Source organism: Calonectris borealis, chromosome 11 (assembly GCF_964195595.1).
Source record: "Calonectris borealis chromosome 11, bCalBor7.hap1.2, whole genome shotgun sequence".
In the NCBI taxonomy this organism is placed as follows: Eukaryota; Metazoa; Chordata; class Aves; order Procellariiformes; family Procellariidae; genus Calonectris; species Calonectris borealis.
In genome coordinates this window covers 234409-256430 of record NC_134322.1, presented here as the reverse complement: position 1 = coordinate 256430, position 22022 = coordinate 234409, and the positions used below count along the sequence as shown (strand labels likewise).

At 46.9% G+C, this 22022-nt stretch overlaps 1 protein-coding gene across 4 annotated transcripts in view; it reads left to right on the top strand.

The window, feature by feature from the left end:
• Positions 1–21499, top strand: part of PPIP5K1 (diphosphoinositol pentakisphosphate kinase 1) — a 52191-nt gene extending 30692 nt beyond the window's left edge. Inside the window, exons 27-32 of one of the 4 annotated variants that reach the window (XM_075159586.1) lie at positions 3887–4009; positions 7948–8010; positions 10558–10737; positions 17783–17920; positions 18353–18466; positions 19716–21499. In XM_075159586.1, the coding sequence (XP_075015687.1) occupies positions 3887–4009; positions 7948–8010; positions 10558–10737; positions 17783–17920; positions 18353–18466; positions 19716–20410 (1313 nt within the window). In that variant the 3' untranslated portion in view covers positions 20411–21499. The remainder of the gene's footprint in view (positions 1–3886; positions 4010–7947; positions 8011–10557; positions 10738–17782; positions 17921–18352; positions 18467–19715) is intronic. The other 3 variants (XM_075159587.1, XM_075159588.1, XM_075159589.1) reach the window with 3 other exon arrangements.
• The last annotated feature ends 523 nt before the right edge of the window (positions 21500–22022 follow it).

Below are 22022 nucleotides of genomic sequence, written 5' to 3'. Positions count from 1 at the left end.
GAGAATTACTGAGTACATCAAATGCTACGTGCAAACTACCTTTACAGTTTAGATGCCTGAGTACCAGAAGGCATGCGCTCTGGAAAGCAGATATTACAGCCTATTTACTACAGCCTTTTCCAGGTTTCTGAGGAATGTCTGTTTTGGCAATAGAGAAGACTACTACTCTACTGGACCCTTGTACAGTACTACTTTTCCTTGACAACAAAATTTGAAATGTGATCCCAGCAGGTTTAATTTCAGGTTCTTGTCTGACTTGCCTTGCTGAGAAGCCTTTGCCAACTGTGAAGCTCTGCAGAGACAAAACATTGAGTAGGAGTTGATAGACCTGATCTGTGACAGTAAACCTCTAGCTGGATATTCAGCCCAGCCATCATTCTTCTCTTCATAGAGTCTCGCAGCTGCAGGCACAAAAGGATTGAGCAGGAGAGACCTGTGGTGCAACACTAGCCTGCACCATCCCTGGTTATGAGAATGTCTGTGTTTCTGTGAATTTCTTTTAACCTGAGAACTGTTAAGAAGAATGATGCCTCTTTACCTGTAAAAGTCAAGCTCTTCAAGGAATCTTCCTGATTCCTTTCCTGTTTGTTTTGTAGAAATCTAGTTTCTTCCCACTTTAGGATCTGAAATGTGCTGTCTCTGGAAGAAATAATACAGAACTCACAGGAGCTTGAACTTTGGCTTTAATACTTGTCTCAGCAGCTGTGCTATGAGGGGGTTCATTCAGATACTACCTGCTCTTTCTGAGCTTTTCTGAAATTGAGTCTATCTCCTGTTGCCTGACCTTGTTAGTGGCTGGCTATCATTATCTCTGAGAGAATGGGTTCTCTAGCAGAATGTCTGTTCAGGTATAACCTCATATATTTAGGCATGCAAGAATGGGGAGTAGGACAGAGCTCCTATAATAACCCTGCTGCCATACCTGCCAGAATTGTATCTTTACTGTAATTTAAAAAATGCCTTGAAATGTCCGTTTGGAAAAGGGGCTGGCTCAGCTTGCTTTGTCTATGCAAAGTGGTGCTTTGGAGTATGCCACGTTTTTCTGGGCAGGAGCAAGTGCATTGTTGTGGATTGTCCGCAATAGTGTGCATGCTTCTAGCTTGAGAAGCCTAGGGAAGTTTCAGTGCCTTTCTTTACTTGCAAGAACACTTCAAAAGGGGGTAAAATCAATCCTTGCTGTTTGAGCAATAAAGGTGGTGTATTGCCCATGGGCATGAAGCTTTGTGCTGAGACTCACATCCCTGTAGGGAGATAAGGCATGTCCATTTTTTTAAACATCTGAAACATAAATGTACATCTGAAAATTAAATACACAAAAAAAATCCAGCACATACAGTAATTTCTAGCAAATGTTGCTACATCTTAAATCCAAATGGCTAGTGTACCATTATGTTCTTTAGGATGCATGTGTGTGTGTGTGTGTTAACTTTGGCTACAGTGGTCTCCTAGAGTTCACTGTAGACAATTGCTGTTGTCCTTAGAGTCATCTTTGTAAATTCTCTTCTGGCTTAAGAGTGCTAACAAAATGCCTCTGTCTATTTAGGATAGCAGAAACACTGGGGTATCCTTAGCTTAATGATTAGTGGTACAAGGTTGCTCAAGATAGAAAGTCATAAAAATCTGTTTCATTTTTGTCTGCCAGTAAATGAGTCTGTTGGGTTTTTTGTTGTTTTTTGTTTGTTTGTTTGTTTTTAAGCCATGGAAGGACGATTAGGAGCATCATCCTGGCTGCTGCTTGACAAAATTTTGTTTGCATTCTGGCAGATTCCAGTTCATGTTGAGTCAGCACTGAGCTTCAATTTAAGGCATTAGGAGGAAATTTTCTAAGACTTGTGTATCAGTCACCTTGCAGGCAAGAGTTCTTTGTCTATTTGTCCAAGGACACGTATGTGCTAGTCTGTCCTGTGGAAAGCTACCAGCAGTGTCACAGTGGTGGAGTGGCTTAAATTCAGTGCATATGAGAACTCTTTCGGTCATCCCCCACTGGTCCCAGGAGCAGATATTGTCAGCTTAGGCTGAGCTTACATGTGAATAACTCAAAACTCAGGATCTGCGTGTTTTCTCCAAAGGAGCTCTTGCTAAAAAGGAGCTTTGCAGAGAAAGAGCTGGGGTCCTGAAGAGCAAGGAGTGGATGTGAGGCAGCAGTGTGTCCTTACACCAAAGGCAGCCAACAGCATGTTTTGCTGGATTAGCAGGAGGACAGCCATCAGGCTGAGGGGTTTGGTTCTTCCCCTCTATTCATCTCTTGTGAGACTGCGTCTGAAATACTGCTGTCCTGTCCTGGGCTCCCTAGTGCAAGAAGAGTGTGGATGTAGTGGGTGTAAGCCCATTAAGGGGCAGTGGAGGTGGATGGGGCCTGAAGCACGTGACCTGTGAGGAGAAGCTGAGAGAGCAGGGCTTGTTCAGATCAGAAGCTGTGGGGAGTGGAGACCTTAATGCTGTTCAGCCACCTAAATGGGAGGTTGCAGAGAAGACAGAGACAGACTGCCCTCCAAGGTGCATGGTGATAGGATGAGAACCAACACACGCAAGTTGCAGCATGGGAAATTCCAATTAGCTAGGAGGAGGAAATTTTTCACCATGAATGTGCCAGATATGGGAACAGGGGCCCAAAGAGGTTGTGAAATCTCCTTTCTTGGAGGTATTCAAAACTTGACTGGACAAACCCTAGCAAGCTGATCCAAGTTGGCCCTGCTGGGGCGTTGGGAAAGAAGCCTCCAAAGGTTCCTTCCAACCTTCCAACAAATCATGCTATGATGCTGTATTTTAGAATCAAGAGCTGCTTGCAATATAGGCAGGATCTTTTTAACAGTAGTAGCAGTTGCACTGTTCCAGTTACATACTAATAGGCAATATGTCACGGTTTTTTGCCTTGGCAGACAAGGTGGAACAAGATCAACCTGCTTGTTTCTGGAAGCCTTTTGTATGTGGGAGTAGTGTTGTTTTTAGCAGTTGGTATTCTCAGTACAGAATGCAGCATGGTTTAGCAGAGAATTTGTAACCAATCAGTGGCTATCAATCTGGCCCATAATAAGGTTTTTTCTCACGCACAACTGCTTTCCTCAGTCGAAAGAATCCTGTTTCAAATGCCTGATGTTCCCTAAATATCACAAAGTCAAGTCATTCTGCAGAACACTGTGCCTTGGAGGAGCAAACACCAACAGTTGCCAAAGCCACCTGTATTACGTTGCCCTCCTATGCATGAGACTGTCTTGCATGCCATATTCCTCACCATAGGGTAAGCAAAGTTCCATGCTGTGTGCGCATCTGGTGCTTTGCAAGGGTAGTTCATGAAACAATTGGACCTACTCTGGAGTAGCAAGACATGACCAAGTGGATGTGAAATATCATCTGGGCAGCAGCTTGTGAAAGAAAGCTCTCTGGTCACATTGCTTTCCTTACTGCTTGACAGAGTTATTAATCCACATTTGCTGATCAACAGGTCAAGTAGTCCTTTCTTCTTCTTGGTGTCCTACAGAAAAAGGAGCTTTCCAAAGAGAAAGGGCAGAAGAGCAGAGAAATGAAGCCCTGTGACATGAACATCAGTGATTTGGCATCCTGGCTTTTCTGACATGAGTATGTAGACTTGCTGACTGGAAGGTGTCAAGGCATTTCTCCTAGGTCAGGGCAAGAAAGCCAAATGGAAATATACCCCTGGACAGAGTTAGGAACTTTCCTCGTGCTGAGTTTTGGGCTACCTGTTGTGCATTTGGCACTATTGAATTTAGAATGGGGAATACTGCCTCCCTATGCCCTCTGGCATCGTTTTTTTTTCCTGCGATTGCCTGCGAAATGGCAAGTTCATTCCTCATTCTTTGACTAACCCTGCTTTTCTGTAGTTGCATGCAGTGGAGATATAATACTAACACCTTCCATGCCTTTCCAGGGTCACAATGCACCGGCCTGTTTAGCACCACTGTGCTGGGAGGCTCCTCCAGTGCCCCCAACCTCCAGGACTACGCACGCAGCCATGGCAAAAAGTTTGCCAGCAGCCTGACATACAAAGACGGTATGTGTGTTCCCCGTGCAGCAGGTGGTTAATTTGCGGACTTTGCTGTCTCAGGATGCTACTGAGGCAAAGACTTAGACTGCTAAGGAGAATGACAATTGAATGTGTATATTCGCCACATTTACAGTAATGCATTTTATCGTATCCCAAGAAATTGTGATCCTTGCTAGGACAAGACAGGAGCTGACATTGTGTGAGGAGTTTTATGCTGATGTATCGTATTGCTGGGGTCTGATTTTGGTCTGACGTTTTAATACTACTTGCTGTTGTGGAGGAGGATTTATTGGTCTAGATATTAAATAGGTTTGTCCTGGTATGGAAATCCAGCACATCGCATCATCTTGCTTACCTTGGTGATCTTGCTGATGCTAAATGAAGCTTTTGTGGAGACAGTAATCCTCACCCTACAGAGGATGGAGCCATCCCAAAGGCAGAATGGTATGCTTGGGGGTGGATGAGATGAGTACTAGAGTAAGGCTGGGCACACAGAAGAGTCCGAGGTAGCTGTCAGAAAGCAAGTGTAATATGCCTGAAGTGCTTGAGGTAAGTGGGATACTTGGAGGAAATACTGCAAAAGGACCGGAAAGTCTTATGGTGCAGTTCTGCAGAAACTGCCTTAAAGTTCAGCAAGACAAATCTAGTAAAATGTATTTGGGTCACTAGTATAAATGTTGCCCAACGCACATGGGTGAAGGGGTGTTGCCAGCTGTGGATTGATCTGCAGTTAGTACTAGTGCATTATGCATTGAGAAGCAGAGAGTATGTTGCTACTTTCAAGGAAATTGGAGCACAAGGAAAGACCGAGGTATCCTGGAGGAGTTGGAGGGGTGTAATGCGCAAGTGCAAGTGTCTGTTGTGATCCTGATAAGAAAGGGACTCAGACTCTGTAAGTACTGATTAACATACCATTTGTTGTGAGCAGCATTGAACAAACCGCTCCATAGATAGGGTCTGCACAGTGTGCTGTGCCGTAGATGGAAATCCACCTGATGTTGCACAACTCAAGCTTCCCAGCATCTGAATGGATGTAAGATTATCTATCCTCTCTTTTTCCTCTTTGTGTTAGTTCTAACAAATGGTATTTTAATCAATACCTCACAGAGTCTGAGTGCCTTTCTTATCAGGATCATAACAAACACTAGCACTGGCGGATTACAAGGTGGGGAGATGATTAAGGCAGTAATTTGGGGCCTTTGGGGAAAACAGGAGGTTGGTTCATTTGGATTTTTGTCCAGTTTTGAGACAAGGAAAATGGCCTAGCAAATCAGGGTGGAAAGATGCTATCCAGTTCTCAGACCTATTGGAACCTCTTGAATGCCATTACATTGAGACTGTTTTGTATACTGGCTTCTTGTGCTGCTTTTCAGTACGTAAGAGAAAACTGTGTTGCTTCTCACCTCTTCAGGGAGCTCCCTAGCACACAACAGACTGTGAGTGGTAGAGACAGGGAGGGTGAACTGGGGGGGTTTTAAACCCTGCTGTACCAGTCTGAGCTGCTCAAGGCAGCAAGCGCTGGCTAATCATAGGTCCCAGAATAAACTCATGGTATTTGGCACAAGACGGGGATGTGAATACCAGGAGAGCCGCTGAAAAAGCCAGCGAGGGCTCTGACTGCTTTTCTTCCATATCTCTGCAAGCAGCGTGAATCCAAGGCAGCACTAATTCTCAGGGAAGAGTATCAAAGACTGCTTGCTCTGTACCCCGCTGGGAACAGAACAGATTCTGCTCAGTCCCAGTGCTGTGCTGCCTTTCTTTGTGTAGTAGGAGCGTGCCTGCAACTGGCTACTCACATTCAAGGTCCAGAGCAGAGTCTTGCTGCATGAGCCTAAACTCAGTGACAAGGTCTCTGCATGCTGAGACACAGTTGTACTCTTAAGTACTTAAAAGGCAGACTTATTTAACTAGTGTGTGACTAACACAACCCAGAATTACTCATCTTGATGTTACACTTCTTTTTTCATGTTTCTTAGTGTGCTATGGCACTCCATGCTACCAGCGCCTTGCTGCAATAAGAGCAATTGTGAGGAAGAAGTGGGGGGCTTGGAAAAACAAGTAGGAGGCAGAAGGGCATTTAGCTTCTGGGGAAGGTAGTTTGGAATGTGAAATAAGCCCTTGATCTGCATGTTCCTGCTTAAATGAGCACCAATGAAATGCTGAACAATGGCATTTAAACCAAACATCACTAGAGCTGAATACAGTAAGTGACGCAGCAGCTACCGCAGATTCTTGGAGTACATTTGTATCAAGGCCTTTTTCACAGTCACAGGTTAATAATGTTTAAAAACCTTCAGATTCTGGAGCACATCTTTGCATGAACTTTTTGATATTTTTTCATGGCTGTGATGCTTCAAGGTGTGGTGCATGGCTTATAGCACTTCATCAAAGACTTGCTCAAGTGAAGTTAAAATGGCCCTTATTTCTGAAGTCTTTTTTGCTTGGGGCTGGGAGAGGACTAAGGAACACTTCAGTGGAAAGTTGTCTCCCAGCCTCAGGTTGAGGAAAGGTCCGCTGATGGTTGTGGTTTGAAATTGGCTTGTCTGAAGCCAGAGATCCAGTAAGCTATGTTGCAGTACCATTTAAATTGATGTGCTGTAAAGGCAAGGGGGAGATGTGGGGTGGAATGGAGATGGTTACCAGCTGGCTGACAGCAGCTCCAGGACATGGACACTTCTAAGGGATTGCATGCGTAGGGAAGATTGTCATGCTCTACTTGTTGAGTTTAAAGAAAGAAAAACAATTTTTAGGGCTGTTATGCTGGCGAGGGAAATTGCAGCAAGTTTGAGAGTTGGTTTAAATATATTATTTGGCCAAGTCAGTGGATGTAGCTAGAGAAGCACAATGGAGGTGTGGAGCATAAAATGATATGTGTACCTCTAACTTTGGTGTAGAGGAATAGGCGTACAGACCCTATTGACTAGATAGAACGAACACATGAAATGTGAAAGAGAAATAAAAACATTCTCTAATATTTCCTAAAAGTTCCTAAATAGCAGCAAAATATATGATTGGCTGGGGTCTCACATCGAATCCTACATACAGATGGTCTGATCTAGGCCATTCTTTCCCATGATAGCTGAGGAATTTCCAGAGTGGGAATAAATTGAAGTTTTCAGCCTTTTTTTTTTTTTTCCGGTGCATATGGAGAGTAATCCAAGTCTTTTAAAGCTCATCTGTTGGCACCCCATTAGATGCATAGAATCTATCCTTGCACTTTCTGATGTGTGATTTCTATGGGAGAGCTTGGCCTGGCCTGGGACATGGCCAGGAAAAGCCTGAGGACCACTCTGACAGGTGTATCCCAAAACCTCTTCTGTGCTGAAATGCTTTGAGCAACAGAACTGTAGAGGCATGTCTTCATGGGTCTTCTGTTTGTTCCCTAATTAGTTAGTTGATTTATCTTTAGACTCATAAATAGCTCAGTTTTGCTTGCATTAAGAAGATGTTTTGAGCTGCACTTAACCTATGCCAGGGCTTTTCAGTTCCTCTGCAGAACGGTTGTTGTTGTTCTTTGGGCAGAGGTGAATCCTGAGAACTAGCCTCCTGTGGTGCGGCTGCTTGCTTGGCCATGTGCTCCTGTGGCTGTGAGCATGGCCTAACTGCATCTTGCACTGGACTGAGCCCGGGTTGCTCTCATGCTTGGGAAGGTATGAGATGCTGCCTGTGACTGAGAGAGTATGGCTGAGGTCTTTGTAGTATCAGGGGAGACCCTGGCAGGGCAGTGCAAGGGAAGAGGGGAGCTGGCAGAGTGCGAGGAAGCCAAGAGGTTCAATCAGACCCGCAGGCAGAGAGTGCCGGGGTGCTACAGCAGTGCCAACGGGAGCATGTATTATGGGGGTCAAGAAGAAGGTGAACCTGAAAGGGTAGTTGCAAGCATATGAAGGTCAGGGGATCCTTAGAAGCAGGCTGTTAACTGAGATGATCTGTTTTTATTTCCTCAGAGCTCTTGTCTATGCCAGCCGTAAAACGATTTTCTGTGTCGTTTGCAAAGCATCCGACTAATGGTACGTTTGCTTCCTTGATTTGACGTTCCCTCACACTTCTAACCCCATGCTCACATTCAGTTCTCTCTGCACATATTCTCTCAGCCTTCTTGTGGTTTTTTTGTGTCTGTGTATCTGGTGTCCAAACATGCTTCACCTTCCCCCATTGTCTCGTTGTGACTAACTTGTTCATTCATCCTCTGTTACTGCTCAGTGGTTCCTCTGCTGTCCCCCAAGGCTTTTGTGTCCCAGGTGAAAAAGCAAGAGCAGTGGCTCTGTGAAAGGACTCCTAGAGCAGCCTTTAATTCCATTGCTGACATTAAGGCCTTTCACGCTCCCTTTTCAGGGGGTGGGGGTCGGGGGGAGAATACCATTGGATTGGGGGGATATGCACTCCATATTCTACAAGAGCATCAGCAGCTTAGGTCCTCAGATTCTACAATGCAGATTTGCAGGACCAAAACAAGGATAGCCTGAGGCTACCCGTGTGTCACCTGGAAGAGCACAGTCCATGGTGGGAGAGAAGGAGGTGCTAACAACATTCCCTCTGCGCATGATATTCCTCAGCACAGTCATTTTAGGAGTACTGGTAACCTCATGGCTTCCTACTTGCAAACTTGTTAGGGTGGTCCCTTGGTTACTCCAAGCACAGTGGTGTTGGTGGGAGTAGGCTCACCTTTCCTGCAGACATTATCCTGGGAATGGTGTCTCTCCAGAACTTTCACTCATCTGCCGTTGGTGGACAATGCTGGCTTGGGCCTGTCGCCTTCCTGAGGTAGGGGGGATCGGCAGCATGCCACCCAGGGTGATGTAACCTGCTTCACTCCTGTCATGCTAGTAGCTATAAAAAGGATTGGTAAAGAAGGATGTCTGACAGTGCTTCTGTTGATTCGCTGTCTCTGCTTCATATTGCTACTAACCTAACCACTGAACTGTGAGTCTTTCGAGTTAAAGACCATTAGCTCTGTGGTAGCAGATGCCTTGAACTAGTGTTTATTATCCAAGTCTTGCACAGAAACTTTTGAAAAGCTTTGTTTCACAGCACCACTCCTACCTCATGGCTCCTGCTGTTGAGACAAGTTAGAACCAAAGCAGATCACTGAAAGATATCAGGTTAAGTATTTCTGTCTTATGTGATCAAAGCTGCTTCTGCAATCTTGTTGCTTAGTAAATATGAAGAAATTGTGCTCTGCGTGATCTGGAAGATGAAAGAAGTTCAGAAGACTGTTACGAAGACCAAAGTTTTGGGAAAGATGAAAGGGGAAGGGGCAGCTAAATGTGGCTTTATTGTTTCAAATACTGAAGAGAACCTATTTTCTGTGTTTGCTCGGTTTTGTTTTTCCCAGAGTGGCCAACTGCTCGATTTGTTTGTATGTCTGGATACCATCTGAGCTCATGTGATGTATGTCAGCAGGATGTGTTGTTCTATCTTGCGAGCAAAACTTGTACCAAGCACCAGTCTTTCCTAAGCCACACTGTAAAGCAAGTGCCCCTGACCCAAATACAATAAAGTGAAACTGGGCATCAGGTTTTTCCCAAGAACCCAATGAATATTTCTTATGGCAAAGTGCTCCTTAATCAAGAAAACAAAGACAGAGGTCCAGCAGGTGTGAGCTTGAAATTAGGCATATTTGGTCTAGGCTTGGCACTGGTTTTAGCAGGAAGGATGTTTAGCTGCATGAACCACTCACCTGAGGATGCAAAAGCTATTCACAGCTCTGAATCTGGATTTCGGTTCTGAAGAGATGCCTCTATATGGTGAAATGGGATGAGTGAACCAGAGCAGTGGCCAAGCACAGCGTCAGGCCAGATGCTTTATGCCCTGGTCTCGTGACCTTGGGAGCATGACGTGAGTCCTGAGGCTGTATACGTGGAGGAGAAGACATGCCTGCATGTTAGGATCTTGTCTGCCATGGAAGGATATCACAGAAGATTGCACAGGGCTGTTCTGAGAGTCTAGAGAGGGGAGGTCAGCACTTCTGTGCCCCCTCTGTTCTTCCACACTCTAAGCACTATGCTCTCAGTCAAACCCTGCTGTCCCCCAGCGTCCCTTTCACAGCCTGCAGTCGTTTGATGCCAGGTCATTTGCTCTCTTCCATGTGCTGAAGTGGCTGGCTGCGTTTGGATGCAGGACTGGAATGCTCTGTTGGGCAGTGTGGATTTCTTGTCTCAGCTGGGGGAGGGCGAGTGTGGGCCTGACCTTCTTATCTAGCCAAACCTGAACTGTATTGGATTTGGAACGTGTCCTAAAATTTACTCGCTTGTCAGACTTTCACTTGCAAAGATGAAACCTCACTGCTCAGGGACTGCCCCTGTGCTGCAGCTGTGTTCGGCAAAGGCTGGGCCGGGTGGGAGGCTGGCCTGCTGCAGTGTGGCTGGGGGTATGTAGATCTAAGGGTATTCCTGACCTGCTCGCTGCGGGAGGGATTGGTCTTCACTGTGTGGTGTGGGTCTTTCCCACCCAGCGGCCCTGGTGCTGGCAGCTCCATCCCCACATCTCCACAATTTCTCTATCCCCAGCTGCACCTGCCCCTCTCCTCTCACTCTCTGTGGCCCCCTTTCCTCCAGATGTGTTTGAGCACCACCACGTTGCCCAGTTGCTGCGCCGTTTTTCCTCTGACTATGCCACGAGCCGGAACATCACCCTGGATGCCACTCTAGCCCATCACCTCCAGCAGTGCTCCTACCACCTGCGCCTCTTCAGGAGCTGGCTGATCTCAGGGCAGGATGACTTGGAGTTTCTTTACGGTACTGCACGCTGCAGCTGCCTCGGTCCCGTGCTCTTGTAGCTGAGCAGGGACCACTGTCTGCTTGAGAATGCAAAGTATGCTTTGCTTCTAAAAAGGAAAGCATTTCCCTCACTGCATCCCTTAAATCTCTGGGCTGCTGCTGCAGCAAGCTGTGTGGCCTGTTGCACCCGGCAGTTTTGGAGCCTTAGGCAGTAGCCTTTCCACGTGGAGCCAGTGCTCTTCGTGTGGCTGTAACTGTGCTCTTTCCATCCTCGGCAATTGTTTGTTGCCTCCTTCCTTTAGCCAGGGTAAGCCCTTAAGCTTCCTTCAGGTTAGATGCTGAACTCCTACTGGTGTGATGCCCTGCTGACGTGATACCCTGTGCAGGTCTCAGTGGGGTGCCGCGAGGTGTCCCATTATTAACAGAGGAACCAAAGTGAATAGTAAAAGTATGGGAAGAAAGAAGATTAAGGAGGCGCTGTAGCTGGTCACATGCAGAGTGAACTTGCTGTGGAAATTTTGGGGAAGCGAGAGCGAGTGCTTGTGGGATTGTGTTGTTTCTAGAGAGACCAAGTTAAGATAGGGTAGAAACTGAGCTTCTGTGTGGCTGCATTGCATGGCATCTGTTCTGCCTGTTAGGACCTTTGCAGTGTGTCATGTCTGTGGTGGGAAGAGGTAGGCGGTTTCAGTATTGAATCTAGATGTTACAAATCCAAGCTTGCTATTGTTTCTCTGGTATTTGTCAGCCTCTGGCACAGATGGGAAGTCTGATGCAGTGTTTCTAAGACAAGTAGAAGGATTCCTCTCCGAGAGGGGCAGCTAGCTAGGGCTGGCTGTTAATGTTTACCTTGCACCATAAAACCTGCTTGGTGCACGTGGCTTGCTGAGCTGTGTGGTGTGATGCATGGACCTCCTTTTTGATTCATACCCATAGTGGAAGGGGCAGAGACAGTATAGCTTTTCATGTAGTGAAGCAACAGGATCAAGCGTTTTCAGAGCGTGGAAAAGAGAATTTTTCTTACACAGTCTGTTTTTTCTTGATATGGCCCTTTCTGTCAAGTAGGCAATTTGGAGGTGGCAGTTACTTTTCATATATAATTAGGACAATCCTTGGTCTCCTAGCAACAAATACTAAAGAGGAGAAAAATTGCTTCAAGGGAAGAGATGCTGGAACACAGCAGACTGCTCCAAAGCCAAAGCTGAGCTTTCCCTGCTGCAGATCTCAGCCGTCTCCTGTGAGCTCCAGTAAGGAGAGGAAATGAACTCAGTGCTTTGGGCAGCAACACACCAAATATTGCAGCATGGTGCTGGGTTGTGCAGCCTGCCCTAATGCAGCCAAACATATGAGTTACATACCTCAGCGTAGCAGCCTTCCTGCGTGGAAATCGGATCTCTGCAATCAGTGAGTTCTTTCTTGCTGTTTTCTCAGTCTGTCATCAAGCCCACAGTTAATTAGCGTGTTTGGGATTCCTGCTGGGGTTCTTCTCAGAGCAGACGTTTCTTCAGTCTCTGTAGCTGACAGCCCAACTTCCCCCCCTTGTGAAAACTACATACTCCTATCCTCTCTTTCTTGGCTTTCAACCATACTTCTATCCACACAAAGAAAACATGATTTAAAAGGTAGAATCAGTGAGTTAGAAGTATGCAGTTGGCATCCATAGTTGGAAAGATCAACGGTGGAGCCCTGAAGCAATCTGTCTGGGAACCTGTGCTTATCTGTGTGGTCATAGCTGGGAAAAAAAAAGAGTGTGAACTAAGTTCATGTTGGTAATGAATTACAGTGGTACTGAAGTCAAAAGTCAGCTGTGAAGAAACAGAGAATGACCCTGTGATAATGAGTGGGCAGTAAAACAGCAGGTGATGTTCAGTGTAAATAAATTTAAATGACAATGGAAAACAGCTCCAAATACATATATAAAATGGTGGGCTCTGATCTGACCAGCACCACTTGGGATGATGTGGAAAAGGTAGAAATTTACAGTCTGGGAAAGATATTTGCGGTAGTGGTCAGAGTGGCCTGGAGAGGGGTGGTGGGGATCCACAGTTCAACGTCTGTTCCAGTACAATAGCTAGTAAGTTTCTAATGGAGAGGCAGCTTCAGATAGAAGTGATTTTTTTCCATGCAGAGTGAAACTCCTCACCACAGTACCTCGGGTGTTAGGAGCTTAAATGAGTTCAAGGGGAGACTGGAGAACATGGAAGAGACACATCAGGTTCAGAGCAGTTCTGAGCCGCAGGTCACTGGAGTTTGGGGGACTGCTTGGGGGAGGAGTCACTACATGCTGTCTAGTCTCGTACCCCTTCATTTGTAGCCGCTTCTGGCACTGTGGGCAGAGAGGTGCTGAACTAGGATAGACCTTCAGGTTGACTGTACAGGCTTAAATTTAGAAAGGCTGGTTAGCAAAAATCCTAGTTCATGTATGTATCGCGTATGCATATATAAACACATACAAATATACGTGTGGCATATTGGAGTTCTCCGAACAAAGTAAAGCTGGACTGACCAAGCATGTTGGAGAGAATCTTGCTGAGTGTGCTTTCTCCCATGCCCTTCAGAATCTGTGCTGAGACTGAGCAAATGCTTCTTTACTCCAGAAGAGCTGGCACACAGACCTTTAGCGTACAGACCTTTTGGGGATGTGCCAGGTGCCATTGGTCTGCCTGTTGCTTTCAGGATCTCCATTAGAAAGGAACAGGAACTCTCTCCCCTCCCATGTAGAGTTCACAACTGGAGAGCTGGGTAGTAACTCAGCAGCTTCTGCTAATCAAATTGTGTGTAGTAATGTTCAGAACTTTCAGGGAAAAATATAATATACAAAAAGGATTGCTTTGGACCAGAAAGACTTCTGACCTGAGTCTTCCTTGGCCTCTGTCTTTGTCTGTTGGTTGACAGCAATTTGGCTGACAGCAGTTTCTACTTGCCAGCCTGCTGCAGCACGAAGTATGTTCTCTCTTTTAACGAGTCCACTCTGCTAGTAGAGAAGCTTGTTGTATTTGGGACCTCAGCTCAATCTTGGTAAAGCTGAGGAACGTGCCATTTGGACTGCTTGAAGACTGCTCCTTGTCATGCCCACTAGCCAGGAAGTCTGCTGGCTCCCAGGTGATCTGCTGAATTACCAGCTCTGAGGGATAATCACACCAACACTGATTTCGTCCTGGGGGGGTGCGCGTATTCCATATAAACTCAACTTTCCAAACTCATATTACACAGTAAGCTTTCTTCTTGTCTCTCTGGAACATACATAGAATTTAGGAAACTTTGTGTTACCTTGATTCAAATGAGATGCTTCCTCTTAATGAAATGGTATTGATTTCCTCTTGAGGGTTTAGACTAGGGCATCTCCTGCAGTAATCAAGAAGATGCAAATGAATTCAAGGTCTTGTTTTCTCCTTTGTTCTTCCCTTTTCCCAATATAAAAACCTGCTTATTTTAGTTCTGCTGCTAACACCTTTGGTTGAATTTTCTTTCAGACCTCAGGGTCACTGAAGGAGAGAGAGCTAAATGGATGAAAGTACATCTGCAGTGAAAGAGCAGTAGGGTAACACAGCATATAGGGTTCGCTCAGAGATCTGTAATGTATTTGCTTGGCGTTCAAGCCATGTAATCATAAAGTAGGTGTTGGCTATTTCAGAATTCATCATTGTGTAGTCTGGGTAAAAAGGTGGCGTTTCCTGACTCTTTCTTTGAGGTCATCTGCTAAGAGGTAGCTGTTCACAAGAGTTGTATCTGTGTGTTCCTATTGCCTGCTGGAGTCTCCTAGAAATCTGGGATTCTCTGGTTTAGATGGAAGACGTGAGACAGGTGCAGGTCTCCATTTGCTTTATATGATACAGTGTGCTAGATGATCTGTGCAAAAGGGTTCTTATACCCAAATCACCTTCTTAGTACTCTTATGAAGTGTTGTGTGTTGGTACTAGGCAGCTCTGAAACAGTCTTACTCTAAGGGGAGAGTCACTCCCTCCTTGAACATCTGGAAGACTTCTTCATAAACCGTGATTACGAGTAGACTGTCTGACAGTGTGCAACAAAGTGTGCACATGCCAAGAACGTGAAGCTCCAGGGAGAAGAGCTCAAACTGGAACATAGTTAACTTGGCTGTAACGTGGGTGGGCCTTCAGCTTTGGCATCAGCGTGCCTGGGAGAGTCAAAACAGGACTTGTAATCCTCTAGCTGGATTGTACCTCTGGTGCTCTCACCTGCAGAATGGCTCTTCAGGCAGTACCTTTCTCTCTGCTGCTGAGTCAGGATGCTGCTGCATTATTGATTCAGACTGGAGATTCCCCCATAGCTGCTCCCCCACATCACACACAGTCTCCTTGGACATCCAAAATAATACATACTCAGCAGACTCCTCTGCCTTGCGTATCTTAAGGTTCTTCCCATAACCAAATCTTATTTTCTTTACTCTAACAGATGGTTTCTTCCTATTTTACTGAACAAAAATTTTTGAGACATAACCACGCTGTACTCCTTGCCTGGAGAAGATTACAGTTGATGTTGGGATTAATTTTTAGCTACCCTGGTCTGCAGACCCCCACCACGTGCCTCTCCCTGCAGGGCAGGCCTCACTGTGGAGGAAGAAGATTGCCCTCTGCACCCATAATGCAGCTAGTGTAGTCAAACCTGAATGAAATGAAAAATGAAACTCGTTCCTTTGTGGGCTGCTATTTGACTCTGGTCAAAATGAATGGAATTCTGTCTAATTTCTTGTGCCGTTGTCCGCATCACAGACTCCTGCCCTGCAGGCCCCAGGAAAAGAGTTTCAGGAAGCATCAGCAGTAACCGAGCACTCAGCACTGGGTGACTGTCAGGCTGGAAAGGTTCCTGTGGTTTGCACTTATGCGTTATTTTTGTTTCCCCCTTCCCTAGGATGTCGGTTCTTTGCTAAATGTCTGTGGTGCAGCAGTGGTCAGAGCCTTCGCTGGGGACTCTGGCTGCTGCTGCGATACACGAAAGGATTATGGTCTGTAGCGGTAACTTCTGCTTTGGCTCTACTGTGGTGGCATGAAACTGCTGTTGTTGGCCTCCCCACAGCAGCTAAGCAGGTCAAGGGAGGCGTGCAGGGAAGTGGGCTGCCATATACAAATGAGATGGATTCCTTGAAAATAGTAGTGCTTTACCTTGAGAGGGGAAACTTGCCTTTTTCTCTACTTGCTGGAGACCAGTTAAGTGACATAGTGCTGAGCAGAGCTGTGCGAGCAGGCATTTGGCACTTCGGGGATATAGGTATATCATTTCACATCAGTAGCGTTGTCAGTGTTCCATGTTTCCTTTAACGCTGGACCTTTCATTTCCTCTTTTTATTAGAGGAGTGCCCAAGCACTCAGATCCTCATCAGTGCCTCCAGTGTATCTTGTAACTATGTTGCTTTGCCCTATGTTATATTCAAACTTCTTCCCTTTTTCCTTGGAGACCCCAATAGCTGAGCCAACTTTGACTCCTCTTAAACCAGATTCTGTTGTGAAATGACATTAGCCTCATGCTATGCTGCTCCACAACCATCTCCACGTGGCTGTTTGTTAAGTCTTGCCCTCACTCTTTTCCTTTAGCTCTGTCTCCCAGAAAATAATGAACAGATACTCTTCCTTATTCAGCACTTCCACTGTAAGGACTTCTTAGCAAGGGACAGAGGAGTGTGGTATTCTTCCAGTGCCTTGCATTCCTTTGTCCTAGCCAAGGATTTGTTATCCTTCATGTCTTGAATTGATGCTTGTAGGCCCCTTGTGGCATAGGTAACCTCTCTGGACTGCCTGGAGGGTTTTATCTCCAGTAGCTGGTATGGCAGTGAATGTCTCTGCAGCACTGCAAACTGGTGATGATTTGGTCTACAGCCTCCTCATATTGCATGTGGATTCACTCTAAATACCATCTGCTGGCTCATGCTCCTTGCCTCTTGCAGAACTGGATTAGGTGAGCGGATTGGAGCAGAGACTGTCCTGGAGGTGATTGGAACAATGACTACACTTAGCAGATAATCCAGGTGCTCTAGGTCTTCTTAGGTGCTGTCAAGCTGCAGGGATCAATTTTAGCCTGCCAGTGTGCTGGGCAGCAATCCTGACACAGTAGTGCATCAAGAGCTGTTGTACTTTTTGCATTTCAAAGTAATTTTCCTTGTCTGTAGGAACAAACCCAATTCCTTCCCAGGGTCTTTTTGAGCTCCTCGGAAGAGTCACAGAATGGGAAGCCTAAGCTTAAGAAGTTCAGAGGCCTTTAAACTCAAGAGGTGCAGAGCAGGAGGAGGCCTCATTCCCATATGTTCAGAGACTCATTTGTTTCTTCCTTGCTCCTCTGACAGTTTCAGGTTGGCTTGGTGCCACAAAGCATTGCCAAGAAGCTTGGATGAAGAGGAACATGCTTTGCCATAGTATTCCGCTGGCTTGAGTAGCAAAGAATTTATTGTGAATGGTTGTGGTGCAGCTTAGCCCTGAGCAAGTGTCTGTTAAATGCTGAGATACCTATTTCTACTAATTCTGGGTTTGCTGGCTGTGAAGTCTTATTAAGGGGACAAATAATTCAAACTGTTGCCCGGTCCTTCCTTGGGATGTACCTCTGTCAGGTGTACACCGGAGGGTCTGTTGTGAGAGAGGGAGGTTCTGCCGCTCCCTGCATTTGTACCAGTGTGCGCTACCTCACTGATGGGGAGAGGGTGGACTGTGTCCCACGCTGGGGTGTCAGTAGTGGTGGGAGTCCTTTCATGGAAATTCTGTTGACTTCATTCAAATTCTGTTTAGCTCCTGTAAAGTGTGGGACACTGTGCCAAGTTCTCCATCATAACCATATATTTTAGTAAAAGGGTCACAGGCTTTGCAGCAAAGACTGCTGCTGCTAAATACGTTTCCTCCTCTTCCCCCTCCTTCTGCGTGTGCCTGGACGCTTGCTTTCAGGTCTGTTATTGCATGTGATTGCCTAGTGGCGATTTTCTTGGCCTAGAAGAGGTGACCTTAGGCCTGAGTGTGCCTGTTGTTTGATTCCCAGACTGCCCAGCTCCTTCAGCCATGAGTGGTCCTGCATGGATTTAGGTTGCAGTTTGCTCTATTCATTTTCTGATTGGGTTTCTTTCCAGGTTTTGAAGGCTGTTCCATGGTTCCCACCATTTATCCCCTGGAGACACTGCACAACTCCCTCTCTTTGCGACAGGTCAACGAGTTCCTGACAGCTGTGTGCAGGAGTTGCAGCGAATCGCATGTCCAGTCTACCGCAGGTACTGGTGAGGTGGGCTTGTCTCTGGGTAAGCCAGAATAGAGTTGAGGCAAGGAGACCTTTTGGTCTTTTACATTATCAGGACAGATCAGCCTGACAGGACTGGCAATAAGTGCAGTCTCTGAAACCTGTTCCAGGGTGTTCTAGCCCAGGATCGAGCTATGGGATCCAGCTCAGAGCCCTCCTAGGCCACTTACATGAGAGGCAAGTAATCAGTCAGGTTTGTCTGTGGCTGATAAGTACAGTGACATGGATACAAACTCCAGCTTGGGAAATCTTAGCCTCAGATTCCCCGGAGCTGAAGGACAGGCATGGCTCTGAATTTGCACTGTTCTTGAGCTCTTCCCAGTGTGCCTGCTCATGGCTGCTGGGCTATGAGCCATTCCTTTATGTCTGTCTGAATATTACTGATCTGTGTATTTTTTTCTTGAAGCTTTGTTTGATTCAATGATCGGCAGCCAGATACCAGGAGACCCCTTTATGTCCCAGCGAATCCTGTCATCATCCTCTTTGCCATTGCGCCAGCGTTCGGATAAGCCCCCTTGGTGTGAGTGTGCTCCCTTCTTGATCAGGGGTGAATGTCACAGTGAGGGAGGGAAGTAAAGGGTGCCAAATGGTGGACTGGTGCTCAGGGTTTCTATGCTCTGCCCTTGAAAGAACAGAAACAGAAAGGGAAAATAGGTAAAAGGGAAAGTAGTCATATACCCTGTTCAAAAGCTTCCAAAGAAAGATGCAAAAAGAGACTCTCTGTAGTATTGTATATCATGGGGACATCTACTGTTGGATGGATGCTGTCTTTCCAGACATCCTCTGCTTTGTACACTAGGACATAGAGGGCCTGAATGCACTTCATTTTCATCTCAAGTTTTGTGATTCTCCATGACACATGGCCAACTCAGTGCTGGCATGTGGAAATGCCTTCCTTTCCTAACCGGCCACATACATGCCTCACCCAGACCTCCGTATAGGACAGCTGACCGCTTAGTTCTTCACTTGCAGGCTTTTCTGCAGCTCCTGGGCCTCTCTTGTCACAGTCTCTGCAGAGCTGGTGACTGTTAGTTAGTCCCCTTTGCAGATCTGACTGGCACTCGAAGGGGAAAGGGTTACCCAACAGTTGCACAGAAAGTGCCTTAATAACGCAAGTCAAGGTTGCCACTGAAAGAGCAGTCCTACTCTTCTCCTGGCTGTACACTCCTTGTGCCAGGAGTAGTGTGTGTTTGTGTAGGCAGCAAGGTCAGGGAGCTGATCTGACTGAAAACAGTTGTTTAATCTTCCTCCCTTTATTGGATTAGATATAATCTAGATCTGTTCTCTAGTTTTGCTCATTGTACAATACAAGGCAAGAATAAGCATTAGTGGAGAAGCAGTATTTCTTCTTCCAGTGGTGACTCTAGCTCAACATCCAGGGATTGTGGGTGTCAGGAACCAGGAGGAGCAAAGTTGAAGCTGAGAGTGTTCTGTAATAATGAGGGAATGAAAGAAACTGCTTTTCAGCTCAAAGCCCAACATCACATTTCATATTTTGCTCTATAATGACAACAGAATCCACTCTTGGCTATATGCCAACATAGCACTGTATGACAAGACATAAGTGGTGTTTGTGCTTGGGTTTTCATCAGCTGAGGTGCCAGAAACACACCTAAGAGCAGCTGCAAGCCCCTGCCAGGTTGCATGGCGTGTAGACGACCCTCACCCATTGGTTGTAGAACTGTGGGACTGCGACAGCTTGGGTCTGCCCAGGCTTTGGGGTGGGGAAACATCAGCTAAACGTTTAAAATTCTTCTTCCTCTTTGCAGACAGCAGTGGCCCCTCCAGTACTGTCTCCAGTGCAGGCCCATCGTCCCCAACCTCTGTGGACAACTGTGCTCGTTTCAGCTTCACTGAGAAACTTTCCATCAGTCCCCCAAAAAGTGAGGAGCAGCTGACTAGCCAGTCCCCTGAGCAAGGAGAGAGACAGCCTCCAGGCAGAGGGCTTGACATGGAGGCGGGGATGTCTGGGTTGTCAGTGGCAGAGCCAAGTGCCTCAGAGACCCTGACCTGGAATAAGGGCCCAGAGCCAGGCAGGGTCCTGGAGCTGTGCAACAAGGAGCTGGCAGAGGAGGACTCTAACCCAGAGGAGAAGAGCATGGTGGAGCTGGATGAAGAAGAATCAGCTGGGGAAATGTTAGAGTCAAGTAACACAGGGAACCCAAAGTGTGGTGCAGTGTCTGATACAAGGCTGGCTGGGGGGAGAGAGAAGCCAGGAGAGGGGTATACAGGGGAAATGACTGGCCTGGATGAGTCAGGGCTGTTCAAGGAGATCTTGGTGCCCTGTGAAGAGGAGCTGCTGGGAGAGGTGTTGGACCCAGAGCATATGGGCGAGGAGCTGCTGGGGGACAGTGCTCTGTCAGGCCAGCTTCTGTCTGGTCACCCGTGCCAGGTGCAGCCACTGCCTCCTGAGAAAAGTATGAAGGAGCTGCAGCCACTGTGTCGGGAGGATCAGCAGAATTAGAGGCTTGCTGGACAGCACACGGCAAGCACTTCTAGCCTGGAGGCAGCCCAGCTTCCTGCACAGCACCTCATGCAGCTGGCTGTCCACAGCACAAGCCATGTCCCAAGGCCACAGGACTCTGGGGTGTGGAAGACTCTGCTCTGCTCCTCCACAAGCCAACTCTTTGCCATTCGGCAGGAGACAATGTCCCATCTGCCTTGAACAACAAATGCAGTCTTGGTACTGGCATAGCACCTCCATGGAGCAGGGACATGGGGCTGCATTGGTGTCCCAAGGGCTGTATGCTCGCTGGGACAGTAGAGTTAGAGGCTTGGTACAGCTAAGGCTTTTGGGGTGGTAAGTCCAAAGGGGACAGATGCTCCCTTGAGATTTTTTGACCCCTAGCCTTCAGAGAAAGGTATTCTGGGCCCAAAGTAATCGAATCCATTACAACCACCAACCTCCTCTCTGTTCCTTCCTTCTTCCTCTCTCAATTCCCACCACTGGCCACCAAAAACAGGTCCAGAGAGTCCAGGGCAGGAAGACTAGGAGAAGCAGAAAGCATTCTGAATGAGTGTGGGAAGAAGAGTAATGAGGGGATCAGGTTCAAGACTGCCACTTGCAAGAAAACGTCTCTTTGGCATGGAATGTTTTCCTGCTGGGCTGGGGCAGGCAGGCAGGAGCCTGGGAATCCAGCCTGAGAGAGGTGGGCATGGAGGACACACACGGGTTTTTTTTCTAGTCCCCAAGGGTCACGCAGGGTACAGCTCTGAAGTCTTGGTGACAGAAATTAAAAGAAACTGCTATTTGAACAAATCAGGATTATTAGAAACAAATAAGGAGAAATCTTTATTATATATAAAATGAAAAGTATTTAATACATATTTATGTAAATGACTTGTGAGCACAAGCCTGAGGGCAAGATTGACACGGGTGTCCCTGCCGCATCCTGAGTGCAGGCCAGGGCTGTGCCTCCTGCGCCTCCTGTATTTATGAACAAGTCTGTGTGTTTCTCTGTAGCTAGGATCTGTGTTTTTGTGAAGCTGTACCCAAAGATCTCCGCGCTGTGTTGTGATGATGCGTGTTCACAGTAAATCTATGCTGTGGGTCCGGCGTCTCTCTGTCTCTGATGCTGACTTGCGCAGCAGTGTGTGTGTGCCAGAGCTTGCAGGTGCCTGGGACAGCAAGCCCAGCTCGTTCTCTGCCGTCCTGGAAGAGGAACTGTGGCTGAAGTCACAACTGAAGTTAGTGCGCAGACGCGGGGCTTTGCTCGAGAATACCAGACACCTCTTTTTTCCTCCAGAGAAGAACTGGTCATACTGGGGAAGAGGTCCTGGCTTCCCAGGTCCCAGGGCGGTTTGTGGTAGAATGAAGATGCTGGGGCAGTGTGTTCGGCTCCTTTCAGTTGATCCACACCTTCTCGTCAGTTCCAAGCATGTCCTGGGTTCTGTGCCCTCTTCCTCATGCGTGATAATCCCTAGCTGCCAGTTTGGGTATTTAAGAAAGGTCATGTTTACTTGCACTTGAAATGCAGCAGTCGTACAGCTGCCTTGAGTGCAGCACTGTGCTAGGAGGAAGCCTGGTCCCCCTCTTCCACAGGGCTGGGCCAGTCTGCTCTCGTATGGATGTTGGT